At 30.0% G+C, this 15814-nt stretch overlaps 1 protein-coding gene across 3 annotated transcripts in view; it reads left to right on the top strand.

Annotated features, from left to right (window-relative positions):
* Positions 1-15814, top strand: part of LOC124364753 (ubiquitin carboxyl-terminal hydrolase CYLD) — an 84021-nt gene that overhangs the window by 38842 nt on the left and 29365 nt on the right. For all 3 annotated transcript variants that reach the window (XM_046820469.1, XM_046820471.1, XM_046820472.1), the window contains exon 6: positions 11894-12087. In XM_046820469.1, the coding sequence (XP_046676425.1) occupies positions 11894-12087 (194 nt within the window). The remainder of the gene's footprint in view (positions 1-11893; positions 12088-15814) is intronic.

The raw sequence follows: 15814 nt of genomic DNA, 5'->3' as shown, positions 1-15814 counted from the left end.
TTGGTTACTAATAAGTGCCAAAAATAGTAAAAATAAAAACAATTGTTAATAATTGCAAGAAACAGTTGATAAAACAATAAAATCTGCCTGTTCTATTTGGGAAGAGTAACTTAATAAATTGATCTTTGTAAATAAAGCGCAGTTTGACAAATTTTATAGCTTATAAATAATGACAGTCAAAATCACTGATGAGGAAGTGGAAGTGAAATGTGAGCAAAATGTTTGGAATGTGATTGCATGATGATAAACGAACATAAGCTAGACACAGCTGAAGATGCTATTTTTGGCCGGCCGGGAATAGCTGCTGGGCTGACCATCCCACACTCTTCAGTCCGCGCGCCGCGTCACGCCGCTCTTGTCTACGTGGTACGCTAGCCCACCTTGAGATTGCATTTTGTTTTGTTTGCTTGCCATTTCTTAGTTGCATTCATCTAACTTGTTCAGATTCTCATTCACTCATTATCATATCATACCATTTTTAGCAAATTTTAATTATTAGTTTGAATTTTTTTATTAAACTAGCTAAGAGTACATGAATATTTATGATTCGCTTGAATAATATTTTATGTAGTATGCCCTTAAATATTCATACCATTGTGATAGATACATTTATTAGTTAGTTTAAATAAAATTTTGAATCTCTTAGAACATAGCAGTCATTTAAGTTTTGACCTCGGTTTATTTGTTGCAAATAGTATTAAATTTAAATAAAGTAAATCATATTAAATAAATTTGTATTATTTAAATATGTACTTAGCTAAATGCTTTTTGTAACACAGTTACTAACTGTTGCAAATGCTTTTTAAAACTAAAGTTAATTTAGTATCTGAAAAGAAAATAATACTGTTTAGGTAATAGTATATATTTATTTATCTTATCACAGTGCTGATTTAATGCTAATCCGTTGCAAAACGTTTGCTAGCAGAACTCATATGAGTGTAAAATTGATGTTTGTAATTTTTATGTATAAAGCTTTTATTATTTATAATTTCTCTCGAGCAGTATACTCTCATGTGCTGTAAATAGATTACCATTACTTACCAGGTGCCAGGTGGCTTGGACCTGTGCCAAATCATATTTACCAATTATCTTACTTACCATCCTAACATATGTAACAATAAAGTTTAACACTTATATGCCCTTAACGCTACCGAGTCCTAATGTAAGGATATTAAACATTTTCTATTTTTGCCAGTAACTTATGAAATTGATCTTTGTAAATATTTAAAGATAACTTGTCAATTCAGCTGTATAAATAATGACAGTCAAATGAATAAATTCATTAGGAAGTGGACAGTGAAATGTGTCAAAATTCAATAGATTAAACAAAAGAGCATAAGATAAACGAATTTTCTTTTAAAGCTAGACACAGTTATTATTATTAATTTAAAGTTCTCTAAAGGGAATACAAAAGTGACCATCCCACACTCTTCAGTCCGCGCGCCGCGTCACGCCGATTTTTCTACGTGTTAAGTAGCCCACCTTAAAATTGCATTTTGTTCCTGCAAAATTACCTTTGTTCCTATTTCATGCTAGAATAAATGGAACGTTATATGTAAATTGATGTAAATATAACTGTATAAAATAGATTAAGCAAAGAGAATAATATGGTTTTTGTTGAGGTTTATTAGAAATTAGAAATTCTTATAAAGTGTTTTTCTCTGAAATATTGTCAACGATTAATAATTTTATTTACATCCAACTTGACCACAATTCTATGAATTGCCAAGTGAAGTGTACTGAATTATCAGTCATCCCCAGCACATCCACTTCTGATCATTCGTAGCAATAAGTTAAAGAAACAATATACATATACACACAATATAAAAAGTACTTAGCTAAACATTGTAAATTGGATTACTAACTGTGATTGCAATGCTTTTAAAACTAAAGTTAATTTGATCTTGACACAACTTGCTTAGGTACGAGTACTTACATTAAAGCAACATCATTTCAAACAAACTTTGTAAAAGCTGAAAAGCTGTGAACAAGGCCAACAGATCTTTATATCCCAAAATCTTTTAATTTACATCACTAAAATGTTGTCTCATGAGTACCTCATTTCTGTATACGCGTACACACACGTATATACCAGTAGTTTTTTTATCATTGTTTTCTCCATGAAAATTTCTTGTTTTTGCTCTAGCCAATATTTTTACCTGGCTACATAATAAAAAATATATGTAAAATAAAAATTTATGGTATAATTTGTAATAAAAATTAAGGTAATAAATCTAATTTAAATATTAAACATTTTAAAATTTTTAGTACAAAATTATGAAAACATGCCAAGGCTATCTGCTAAAGAAAATGATGGACTGTGGCATGCAAAAGAAATATGAACAAATTCAATTGATACTGTTGAATTCAACTTTTGTTACAGCAATTATAACAAAGTAGATTCAACAAAAGAGCCGCATGAATCAGCATAAACAGATAAAAAATTTAGTTTTAAAACAGTTATTAGTTATTAATTTCAAAATTCTCTAAAGAATACAAAAGGTATTGTCTATTTTACATATTTCTTATTGTGACAGTCCTAGTTGAAAAGTACAACTTTAGGTAATTATACAAACAACTAATTTTTCCTAAATTTAACTTCAGAATAAATTTTAGTTGCCATTATAAGTCTAAATTAGATGTACAAGCTGTATAAAATAGATTAAGCAAAGAGAATAAACCTGGTTTTATCAAAGTGGTTTATTAGAAATTAGAAATTCTTATAAAGTGTTTTCTCTGAGTAATATTGTCAACGATTAATAATTTTATTTACATCCAACTTGACCACAATTCTATGAATTGCCAAGTGAAGTGTACTGAATTATCAGTCATCCCCAGCACATCCACTTCTGATCATTCGTAGCACATAAGTTAAAGAAACAATATACATATACACACAATATAAAAAGTAATAAAACATTGAAATTGGATTATTTATTGTGATTACTAATCCGTCTAAATATTTTTGATCTTGACACAACTTGCTTGTACGAGTACTTACATTAAAGCAACATCATTTCAAACAAACTTTGTAAAAGCTGAAAAGCTGTGAACAAGGCCAACAGATCTTTATATCCCAAAATCTTTTAAATTTACATCACTAAAATGTTGTTCATGAGTACCCATTTCTGTATACGCGTACACACACGTATATACAGTAGTTTTTTTATCATTGTTTTCTCCATGAAAATTTCTTGTTTTTGCTCTAGCAATATTTTTACCTGGCTACATAATAAAAAATATATTTTAAAATAAAAATTTATGGTATAATTTGTAATAAAAATTAAGGTAATAAATCTAATTTAAATATCACATTAAAATTATTTAGTACAAAAGAAAACATGCCAAGGCTATCTGCTAAGAAAATGATGGACTGTGGCATGCAAAAGAAATATGAACAAATTCAATTGATACTGTTGAATTCAACTTTTGTTACAGCAATTATAACAAAGTAGATTCAAAAGCCGCATGAATCAGCATAAACAGATAAAAAAATTTAGTTTTAAAACACATTTAGTTGTTATTTCAAAATTCAAGAGAGGTATTGTCTTTTTAACATATCTCTTATGTGACAGTCCTAGAATGAAAAGTACAACTTTAGGTAATTATACAAACAACTAATTTTTATAAATTTAACTTCAGAAATTTTAGTTGCCATTTAAGTCTAAATTAGATTACAAGCTACAAAAAAATACAAGCATTTATAAACCTTTTATCAAAGTGGTTTTATCTATTATCCATAAAAGCCACGTTCATTCATTGATTGTTTCATCTTTCATCATCTTAATCTTTTTCATTGTGTGCTGTGAACAATTAAAAGGCAGCATGTAAAATCTTTTGAACCTGTGGTTTGTGTATTAAGTTAATACTTCAAACACATACTTACAAGTTAAAATTTAAAAAAATAAGCTTTTATGTCAAATTAAATAAATAGTAAAAAACCTTTATTGTGCCTTTGGAATTTTTGTTTTCATACATATAAGATAATAACATAAGTATACAGGATATTCACAAAAGGGTGTCACAAACTTCTGTGACTGATAGTACTCATGAATGTTTAAAAAGTTGTATAAACATAGGTCAAGAAATGTTGCATTTGACTGCAAGCTGCCATTTTTTATTAAAAAAAATATCTAAAGCTAGTAGTGATACATATACCAAACTTTGCACATAGCTAAAGAGAAGTAAAAGAAAATCTCAAAAAATAATTGTAATTTTTTAAACATTATCAAAATGGCACCTGCGAATATTTTTTGAGTTGAATAAAAAAAAACAGTAGTTATGTATAGTGTACAAGATACCAATTATTTTGTAATTTTTATAACAGTTTTAATGGTACTTCTTTCAACAAAATCCATCAACGCATTAGCAAACACGGCGACTTGAAAGGTACGCTTGCACAAGCCAGGAGCAACAAACAACTGATGCCTCTCAACTGTGACATGTTTGTTGCTCCTGGCTTCTGCAAGCGTACTTCTAAAGTGTTTGTGCTCGCTTATGCATTAACGAATTTTGTTGAAAAATGTTACTGGTTTTTTTGTTATTTGACGTAATTTTCAACAGGCAAAATTTTGTTAATATTAAAGCAAAACACACAATTATTTTTTGAGTTTTCCTTATATTTGTCATAATTTATATGCAAAGTTTGGTATTTGTAGCTTTATTAGTCTTAGAGTTAATATATTTTTTTTATAAAAAATACAAAATGCTGGTTATGGGCTAAACAACACATTCCTTTACCTATAGGGCATTTTTTTTGTTTAGAATAATGAGTACTATCAGCCACAGAAGTTTGTGACACCCTTTTGTGAACACTGTATATATTATTATGAATTGAATTTTAATTATTTTTTTTTTATTAATGGTAAAAAATAAAAAAGTTTAGTGCATTGCAGATTAAAAGTAAGCTGAGTTAAAGTCAGAAGCCAGAACATTTTGTTATTTGAGGCACACATAAAATCACAATCCAAAGTAGTACAAACAACGTACACAGCCAGTCAGTAGTGCAGTGAACAGTGAAGCAGTGTGCGATGTTGTGAGGTTGGTAGCAGTGATGACAGACACCAGGATGGACAATATACCTCTGTTTGTGTTGGAGTTTGAGGAGAAACTGAAAGCCAGCAAGCATCCAGACCCCTACTATGGTACGTGTTGTTCACATGCATTAAACTGATTCAGTTCACATGTAACTTGCATCGTCTTGCACAAGAATTTCAATCAAATTTTTCTAATTCCAATAGAAATTATGACACATTATCATTTGTGTTGATTTCATATGAATCTAGGTGTTAAGAATGCAAAGAACATAGGTTTTCATGTGCTTTGTCTGAACACCAATGAAATATTGCATTAACAAAAAATATGTACTTTAAGGTTGAGGGGTAAAAATTAATAAATATTATCTATGAGCTTTAAATAATATACAATTTATATGTCCCAATATTCTTTGCGGAACTTAAATTGGAAATTGAGTAATAGAAATGTTTTTCATTCATAATTGTGGATAATTTGAATTTTTCTATTAATTCCTAAAAATTTTTGGCTGAGTGTTAGTGAAGTTTATTACTTGATGGACTAGAAAATTTCGTTTCCGTCTGTCCGTCCGTGTAATATTTTGAAAACGAACTGACCTACAGACTTGAAATCTTGCATGAAGCTTATACAAGCAAAATCGAGCTTGATGATTGTCTGTGCCTCTTCATAGGATTTGGGTGAGCGTCACCAAAATTTATTTGTACTCCTACAATGTATATTGTAAAATACGGTGGTTAATTCAAATATTTTAGGATAGCTTGAAATATTTGTATACATTGTACATTATTTCTGAGCTAAAATTCTTAAATGTAGACCAGGTAACAATAAAATGCATCATCTAGCAGAGTCAGAATCAAAATTTGTTTTTATTTATCGTTGCACAAAATTGGTATATGAAATATCGTAATTTATTGAAACTGATTATCTTTGATAAACCTAAACTGAACATTTAATATTAAGATTCAAAAAAGAAAATTGTCAGCAATAAGGTTGAAATGTTACTCTAAAAACTCCTCAAGTAAATAAATATAATGCCAATTACATTACATGCTGCTTTATTTTTAAAAGAAATTATTTTTATTTTATAATTCGTTTGGCAGTTAAAAAATCTTACTGTTAAGAAATGTTGTTTTTTAATTTAAAATTATATTTTTTTGTGAAAATTTGTTTTTCTGTAGTGTCATATAAATACAGTATGCACCTTTTCTTAAATTCGTGGCAGATCCAATTATATACAAACTATAAACTGTTTAAAATCTTATTTAACTAAATCTCGTACATTGAGTGTAAGGATAGCTCTCAATGCTTTTTTAAACTTAAGAATTTTATCTTTCTTTTCTTTGGACGTTGTCCCATATAACCCAATGCTTGGGTTATATCTACCATAAGATATATAAGAGAGTGTATAGGAAAAATAAACTAATTTTAAAACTTGTAGGTTGCATTGTAGTTGATCTTGCTAATGGCTAAATATATGGTAGTACAGTCCTTGGCTGTACTAAGTAGAATGTCATGTGATGTTTACAAAATAATGCCCCCCATGCCCTAATAATTGCCATGGCTTTTGGATTTCCGTGAATTCCGCAATATAGGAGATCTTAAAGTATCCATATTTTGCCTCTCCACTGTCAAAGTCAATGTTCTATCCCCTTACCCTTCCACAACAAAACCCCTTTGTTTAGCCATCATTGTCAAAGAGAATGTGTACAATTTGGATGTAATGATTTTCTTATTCTTATAAGACGTTGAGTTTTATTTATTTTCTGCTATAGAGTATTTAGTTATGTTACTGAATATAAGGTTTTTATTACATAAATATGATGGGATAAAAATTATTCTTTAGCCCTGTTTAAGACACTTATATGTAAGAGAAGAGTTTGCTGTTAATTCACATGTTTTTTTAGGTTTTAACTATCCAAGTTCCACTATACACTCTATGTGCAATTATTCAGAGAATATATAAAAAAAACAGAGCACATTTAATTTGATTTCAAAGGTTTGTTTGGTATGTTTTTAATAAGGACATAAAACACAACAGTTATGGGATTGTTTGGCTTTGTGCAGAAACATTGCTTGTATTTTCCACTATTTGAATTTGAGGCATGAATATTATGTAAAACTGCTTAATAATGCCTTACACCACTTACAATGAGTGTGTCAGCTGTTTTACTAGCTATCAATGTAATATAAGAGCTTTGTTTTAATATATGGACAACATTGCTCCTAGCAAATTTGTGTAGTAATAAGTTAAGAGCTATTGAGAACAAATTTCCCTAGCTTCTTCTCTCAGCACCATTTTTTGGTTTAATATTTTTGTCTAATGTTATAAAATTGAACATAGCAGAAACAACTACACCTAGACTAATGACAATCTCATGGTAAGTCGTGGTTGTGGAAAGTGAATCATGTTAGTTCAATTTTTCAAGATTGAAATAGTGAAATATTGTTCAAGATTGGTTGTGGACGTGAAAATGTTATAAAACTATTTTAAAACTGTGTCAATTATTGTCTATTAAGGTAGTTTTACACTTATATTTAAAATTGTTCAGCCTACTTATTAAGCTTTTAGTAAAACCTGTATAAAGACAGAGTAAGATGGCATTTAGTCACAAGTCATATTTATTGCTCATTACAAAAAAATACTGAACAGGTGTATTGTCAATAAATATATGATGAAATATTAATATAAATTATGTTTATAGCAAAGAGGCTGAACTAGGTAATAAAATATACTGGCTAGGTGTTAAAATTTGACTTGACATTAAATTAAAATACAATTCCGGTTTTTTTTTTTGGGTACCCCCTCGAATATATTATATATAAAATAAATAATATTGTTATAAACTAGTTAAAAAAAAAAAAGATTTCAACAACTCTTAGTAAAGGACAGATTTATACATCTGCTCTTGAAGTAAAAGCAAAAAATTCTTGGCTAGATAAAACTGCCAAAGTATCTCTCTTGAACTTTGTAAAAGATGTATCTTTCTTTATGTAAACTGGGAAATTATTAAATAGACTGCTGAAGGTATAATATATAGATTTTTCCATAGAAGGCGGTTTTATGTAGTGGATACTGTATTAAAGAAGAATTTCGAGTAATATGGGAATGTACATAGTTCCTACTTAAAAATTTCTTAATTACATCTGACATAAACTACACATTGATAACAAAACTGGTAGGAAGGGGTAAAATTTTTAGAGTTTTTAAATATTTCCCTGCAAGGTTCTCTAAGTCAGCAATAATAAGTCAGAACTCTGGTGAAGTTTTTGCCTAAGAAACACTCTAGAAGATTCGCTGGAGCTGCCTCAGAAAATGAAACCATAAGATGTTAAGGAATTGAAATAAACAAAGTGCACTTGGTGTAGAGTTGGATACTTTGAATTAAGGAGTGAAGGACATTTTTGTTACTTGCTGAGGCAAATATGGAGTGTCATCAACATACATTAGAATTTGCTCTTTGAAGATGAGTTCTGGGAGATCATTGTAATAGATAAGGAAGAGGAGTGGACCAAGAATTGACCCTTGAGGGACACCCAAGATGAATTTTTTGTAGCTGCTCTGAACATTATCATCTACAGCCACCCTTTATTAATGGTTCATAAACAATGATTTTAGCCAACTCAGGGCAAATCACCAATGCCATAGAATTTAAGTTTACCCAGCATTACTTCGAAATTAACACAGTCAAAGGCCTTGGATAAGTCATAGAAAGCACTAACAGCAAAGTGTAACTCTTTCATGACCCTCGAAACCCTGTCCACAATTTAAAAATTGCATCAATTGTACTTTTCCCATGTCAAAAACCAAACTGAAAAAGATATAAGATGTTGTTGCTTTCAAGATAATCACAGAGACTTTTGAAGACGAGCTTCTCAAATAGACTAGAAACTGCATTGCATCCTACTCTAATATGTAAGGTTTGTTGAATTTTCCATGTAATTTTAAAAACAAGTTGATATTAAAAATCTACAAAACATTTGTCAGGTGTACAATATGCACATGATGGCATAATGTACGAAAAATATTATATTTACAACTGAAACATAATTTTTCATATTAGACTTCAGGTTTAACATAAATATTTTACTGTAAAAAAGTCATCTTTATTGTACTGTGGTTTATTAATTACGAATGTCTTTTTGTTTCGTGTATTCAAGCACGGTTTCTAAATATTTCTTTTGAACTTCTACAAAAGTAAAATGTAAAATTATATTCTGTATTTTTTTATTGGCTGCCTCGTCCTAATTTAAATACAGTGGTGTAGTAGACTCTGTCAAAAGATTGACATATATGTTTTTTTAGAATATTCAAAATAGATAAAACATTCCAATACCTAATTTAAAATCTTCATCAATTCGTCCCCTTGGAGTGTATATTGAATTAATTATAGTGTAGAACCAATGTAGTTTGTATTAGCTGTGATTGGTGAATGTGTAGATCATGAACCGTGCTGTTCACTACAAAAGGTTTTTGTTTTCACATTTCAAATAACAGAGAACGTGGATTTATCCAGTACTTGAATCAAAGTAAGAGAGCTATGAGTCCATAATTAGACATTTCTGTAAAGTTTCATCTTTTGTAAAAAAAATATATTTTTTCTTATTTTATGTTAGTCTTGAAATATACCAGTTGTAATTGAAAGAGTTTGTTATGTGTGAGGTAGGTTTGACTAAATGGTACCTCACGTACGAGTATTTTAAAACTATGAGGAATATATATAGCAAGAGGAATATTTATTTTACAACGTTAATTATTCTCTCCAATCTAGTTTCATGAACAGTCTTACATTTGAAATGTTTTATTCTTTTGAATGTTGTATTTGATTGTCTTGTATGAGCTTATGTTAATTTAGGAAGAATTTTATTATTAACAATATTTATGCAGTGTTTATTAAAAGTATTACTTATTATGACAAGTTTGGTGTACATTTTATTTTACAGCTATTGTAGGATCAGTGCTACTTTGACTGTTTTCCTGTTGCTAATTATTGCTTTGTTAAATAGATTCCAAGTCATTTTTGACCATACGTTGCATCGGGAAACTTCCTCTTCTTGTATTTTATTAGGTAGTTGGACAATTGATTGGCAACAATGATAAATTCAAGACTGCCATCGTCAATTGATCGTTTCCAGACTTCCAAATTCTAAATAAAGGGTCTAAAGAAGTTGATACAGTGTCATGACAGGTTTTATAACTAAACTAGGATTATGTGAAAAAGACAGGAGTACTATCTATAATACATTTTTCTTCATGAACTTGTTTTGAAAATGACCAAAGGGCACTTGCTTTAGAAATATGTCTTCTGTTGTTGGATTGTGTTCTTAATACCTAATGAGATAGTATTTCTGACAAAGCTGGTATATTTCTAATGCTTCCACCAGGTTGCAAAGGAGTTCTTTCTGGAACAAGTTATTGTTCCTGATAATGCTTTAAGGCTGGTAAGAAAAGAGGGCTCCTAGAAAAATGAGTTAGGTTGTTATGGTTAAAGACATTCTAGGATGAAGTTTGTGGTATTCCATAATGAATGAAACCTAATTTTTGCCAGTTACGTGTTTAATTGATTTAGCTCAATTTTTGTGTTGGTAGCTGCCATTGTTCAATTTACATGTCTCAAGATGAGGTTTTACTGTTGATCTATATAAGAGTTTAAAACCAAAAGATTGAGTATTAAAGAATAAAAATGGTCTTAGATTTATAGGTTTTGATACAAAAGTGATAGATAGGTAGTATTTGTTCTCTTAAATACTTTCAATAAATGGGAGAATGTTAAACAATGTCAACAATGTAATTTTCTTTTTCAATGTGTTATAATGATGGTATTTCGTTCTAGCTAATAAAAATTTTGCTTTACATGGTACCTCCAGAAGAAAAAGAAGAAAAGGCAGATGAAGGATGTATTCTGACAGGTCTTCCTATGATAACTTGGCAAAATGTCTTGTCTCTTCCTTCCAAATTCATAGGTACAATGATGAAGTAGCTTGGGTATAACCCTTGGTATCTTTGTCTGTAGCCCTGATATTATTGTATTTGTACTTCACCTTTTTAGGCTTGTGTATAACAATATAAGTTGAAGTTTGTCTAGAAATATTTGACTTTTTATATAAGGCTCCTGTAAAACAGTTACTTTTATTTCTGCCTATTGAAATCACTGTGTTTTAATTTAAGTTGTAGTTTGTTGATAGAAATATGAGCTTAATTTTGTGTGACTTTACCCTAGTTAGTAAAGTAGAATTCACAAGTTAGCAGTGAAAAATGTTACATCGAAATTTTCATTGACCAATGTTTGTTTTGTTTTTTCTCCATAATCTTTCAACAAATCTATTTATGTTTTTTGTACCCAAACTGCACCTTTTCTTGTCTTAGTTCTTTTTCACAATATAAAATTATGTTTAAGATATTATACAAAGCACGGTTTTTTTAAGTAAGTACGATTTTGATACATACCAAAATCAAGTAACCTTTATTTTTATGTGAAAGCCCACACTTTTATCTATTTTTCTACATAATTGCCATCAATGTTAAGGCACTTATTATGTCTAAAAACAACCTTTTGTATTATACTGTCGTCATAGAAGATTACCTTCTAATATAACCTATAAGCCTCAAGGGCCTTTTGCACACCCCGGACTTTAGTTTAATATTGCTGGAATTCTACTGTCAACATTGATGTTTTTCAGTTTGATTAAACACTGCCATTCCACTTACCCTGTTTCCTTCCCTAAACTTCTACCCTTCTTCCTTTGTCTTTATCTAATTTGTCTCATGAAATCGTGTTCATACAATTCTAGTTCCAGACCTTTCTCCTTACCCTAAGTTATTGCGTCTAAATGTCTAAAAGGTGTTGTGTTATGGTTGCAGATGCTCTGCTGTCCAGCAGCGGCAGTGAAGCCGGCAGCTACTACGACACCCCAGAACCCCTTCCATCACCTGACCTGGGCGTCGGTTCCCTGGTAGAGGTCAGGGTGGATGACGAACCTCTCTACGGTGTCATACGATGGATCGGCAACCTGCCCGGTGACAAACCTGGCCGCTGGGTCGCTGGCATAGAGATGGTCAGTACAACTCACAATAGGAGAATGAATGTAGATACGTTCACATTAATCCAACAACAGTAGCTTAGCAACATTTCCTGATTTAATCCATGGTTTTTTTGTTTACTCTAGTGTTGGCAATCGACGACTATTCGTCGGTGACAGTCCCACGGTGGTTGGCAATCGACGATTAGTCATGGCGTCTTTATTTAACTTATTATAGTACGTAAATTCGTCATATCAACGTGATTTGGGAACCATTACAAACATCAGAATCTGTCCTGTCTACAGACAGTTTTTTCAATCGTTGTAGAGAGTGGGTGGATGAAGCAATCAGCTGTTCATAAAGTGGAATTTATTTTCAACTCTGTTGCCAGAGACCGGAACAATTGTTGACTGTATTGGTTTTTTTTGTTCATTTATTACATTTGTTAACTGTAAATATTTATTGATTATTGCATAAAACGTGTTTATTATGATCCTGTAAAGTTCTTATGTGAGTATTTTTACTAAATAATACTAATAGTAATATACTTGTTTATTAAATTTAGATGCATATCGTACTTTTGTCCTAGCTCAAGCCAGAAATAAAACCATTACAAATAATAAACAAACTAATTATTTATTTTATCATTGTAATATAATGTTGTTGCTTTATTCTTTCTTTTTAATAAGTTTCTTTTTGCTATGGCTCAAAAAAATTATGTTTTTGGTTACTAAATTTCAAATTGATAGTTGCTGTTTTATTCAGTTGGGTTTTAGTATGTTTTCAAATTTTCACACATATTTGTAGTTTCTTTGCATATTTCCTAAAAACCTATATATTTAAAAAAACTACATAATATTTTATAACTTTTGGCTATCTTGAAGTTTCAAAGTTTTCATAATAAAATAAAAAATATTTTCAAACCACGAATAAAAATATTTTCAAACCATGGTCCCACGCAATTAATGTAAAAAAAATTAAAAATGTAGCTAAATTATATATATATATATATATTTGATGATGATTGATACAAAAATACATCATTGTATATATGATGTATTTTAGTTATCTGAACAGAATTTTATTCTTCACTCTTTTATGAAAAAAACTATGTATAATACACCATAATTGCTGTTAATATGTATTTTTTAATAAAAAGAAAAATACCTTATGCAACACACAAAAACGGCCTGCCATTAACAAGCGAAATGATTGCCACTACTAGGGTTAAAATATTTTTCGACTAGAAATTTACAAAACCAGTTGATAATATGTTTCATGTGATATGGCTATATTCTAAAGGCATTTCTTGTTGAACATTTGTAAGGCCAGGTGAGAAATTTGGTTTCAAAATGGACAGGCATCAATACCAATGTTCTGCAAAAATGATTAAGCATCAAACGGCACTGTATATAGCGGGCCACTTTATGTTTAATATCTCAGCTACTTATTGTTCATTTAAAATGTTTTATTCTTAGAAAAATTCTCTTATATATGAATGGAAATAAAAATGTTAAAACGTAGAAGTTAAACGCTAAAAATAATGAAAGAGTTATTATTTTTTCATGTATTGATCGTAATTTAATTTTCCCATACATTTAATATTGAAAAACACTACAAGTGTTTATGAATTACAAATTAATAAAATTTAACTTCTATATTCATGGTCATCCAAATTATAATAACGTAAAAACAGCTTGTAGCTGTAAAGTGTTAACTTGGACTTTGTTGTAAATATGATGGACGCTCTTGTATTAATATAAGGGATTTCAAAGTTCACCTTTTTGACTGAAGAAATGCTATGATGCTCGATTTCAGAAGAAGCAAGGTGTACAAGTCGATGTTAATGGCAGATGGCAAGTGCCAGGTAATGATTGACAGATATCAGGTTGATGCGTGACACAGTGAGATGTGCATGACTGCTGTATGAGTCTAGAATAATCCTGAAACGTTTATTTGCTTTAAGTTGCACATCACTGTTCTAAATTTTGTTTTTCTAATTCTAAATTTTAATTTGTAATTAAGATTAATAGGAATGTTTTTCTTGTGTTAAACACCCTCAAGATGTCCCTTCTCTTTAATGTTTCTTATTTTCTATATATTAAGGAGTAAGAATAAATTAGAATACAATTTATCTCAGTTTTTATAACCTTAAATTAATAAGTTACAGAATAAAATATACATTTCTCTTTATCTGTTGCCTACTGCCTTTTTGTATCAGTTACAGATTTGAATTCAAATTAAAATTAAAAAAGCTTTATTCATTTTTTGTGTACAAAAATGAGCTATGCTCAAAGTATACATATTAATCATCAAATTAGCAACATTACATCATTTGTAACAAGTCAATCATTTACAAATTCTAATGCTGTACTAACTTAAAATATTATTTGTGGCTGTGAGTGAAAAACACTTTAAATTACATTATTTTTACTCGTTTAAAAATTCCTCAATCGTGTAATAGGTCAAGGAGATGGTGTTTTAGGGAAACTTTGGATTTGTTTTGGGAATTTTGAGTTGTGGAAGAAGGTTGTTATGCAATTTCAGAGCTGAGTAGTAAACTCCAGCTTTATATTAAGTTAATCGGTGGACTGGACACTGAAGGTCTGTATCTCAGCTGATAGTTATGTTCATACTGGTGTTTATTGAATTGTGTTGGATATTTTATGTACATACAGAGAGTTTCATAAATAATATATAGGGTGGCCAAAGCCATAATTCTAAATTGAATAAAAAAGGGTCTGCAGGACTGCCTGTTGATGTTTCTTTAAGAAGCAGCCATACAAAAAGCAGTACCAAGAGGCCGTAATTGATCACATTGTTTAATGATGGGGATTCATTAATGAATACAAATAAAGGTGCAAGAGTTGATACGACAGTTGTAAAACTCTAGTGTGTGACCTTGATAACATCACCACAAGTACTGATTCTGCACCAGTGTAGTGTGTAGTCTGGGTATGGCACAGGTTTGTTCACCTCGTTGGAACATTTGTGTTGGATGCCGTTCAGAGCTGTCATTACCAAGTGTTTTTCCTCACGGTCTCAGTCCGAGGTAGATTTTACTTTTTGTTACTGAGAACGGCTTCAAATCTGCGTGTTAACTAATCAATAAAATTGACTGTATCAATCAACCAATTTATTGTTTTAAAGCTTTTTAAAAGTATTAACGTCAGTATTGTAGCATAATGCCAAAGTCTAGATATACCATAAATTACAGATAAACTATTACATTTCAAATTCATATTTTTTTATAATTTGGTAGTTTTCGTGTGTTAAGGTGTAAAAAGACTTGTTAAAATAACGCTATCAATTAGTTAAAATACATTATTTAAATTAAATGACAATTAAAAGATTTAAAACAACGAAATTAATCAACAAAACTAAAATTCAACAATTAATAAAATATTTATAAATAAACTAACAATAACAACAAGAGGTTATAGACTAATTTAAAATAACAATAAAAAAGCTACTATAAAGAGTTGAGACAAGCAACATTAAAGAGTGAACAGTTCTCAAGAAGCAATTTGACTAACTCCAAAAAACTCCTGAAGGCTGTAAAAAGGATTAACCCGTAACCACCTATAAAGCTTCTTTCTGAAAATTGAGTCAGGATATTTATCAACCAATGGTATTCATTTATAGAACACTTTTAATGAAATTACTTTGTGACTGTTCATGGTTTTACTAAGACGGTTAAATTCAATTTCCAAATTATTTCGATTCCTGGTGTTGTAGTTATGAATATTGGATCTGAAGTCT

The sequence above is a fragment of the Homalodisca vitripennis genome, chromosome 6 (genome assembly GCF_021130785.1).
Source record: "Homalodisca vitripennis isolate AUS2020 chromosome 6, UT_GWSS_2.1, whole genome shotgun sequence".
Taxonomy (NCBI): Eukaryota; Metazoa; Arthropoda; class Insecta; order Hemiptera; family Cicadellidae; genus Homalodisca; species Homalodisca vitripennis.
The sequence above is the reverse complement of the archived record's forward strand: the minus strand, read 5'-3'. Positions and strand labels throughout refer to the sequence as shown.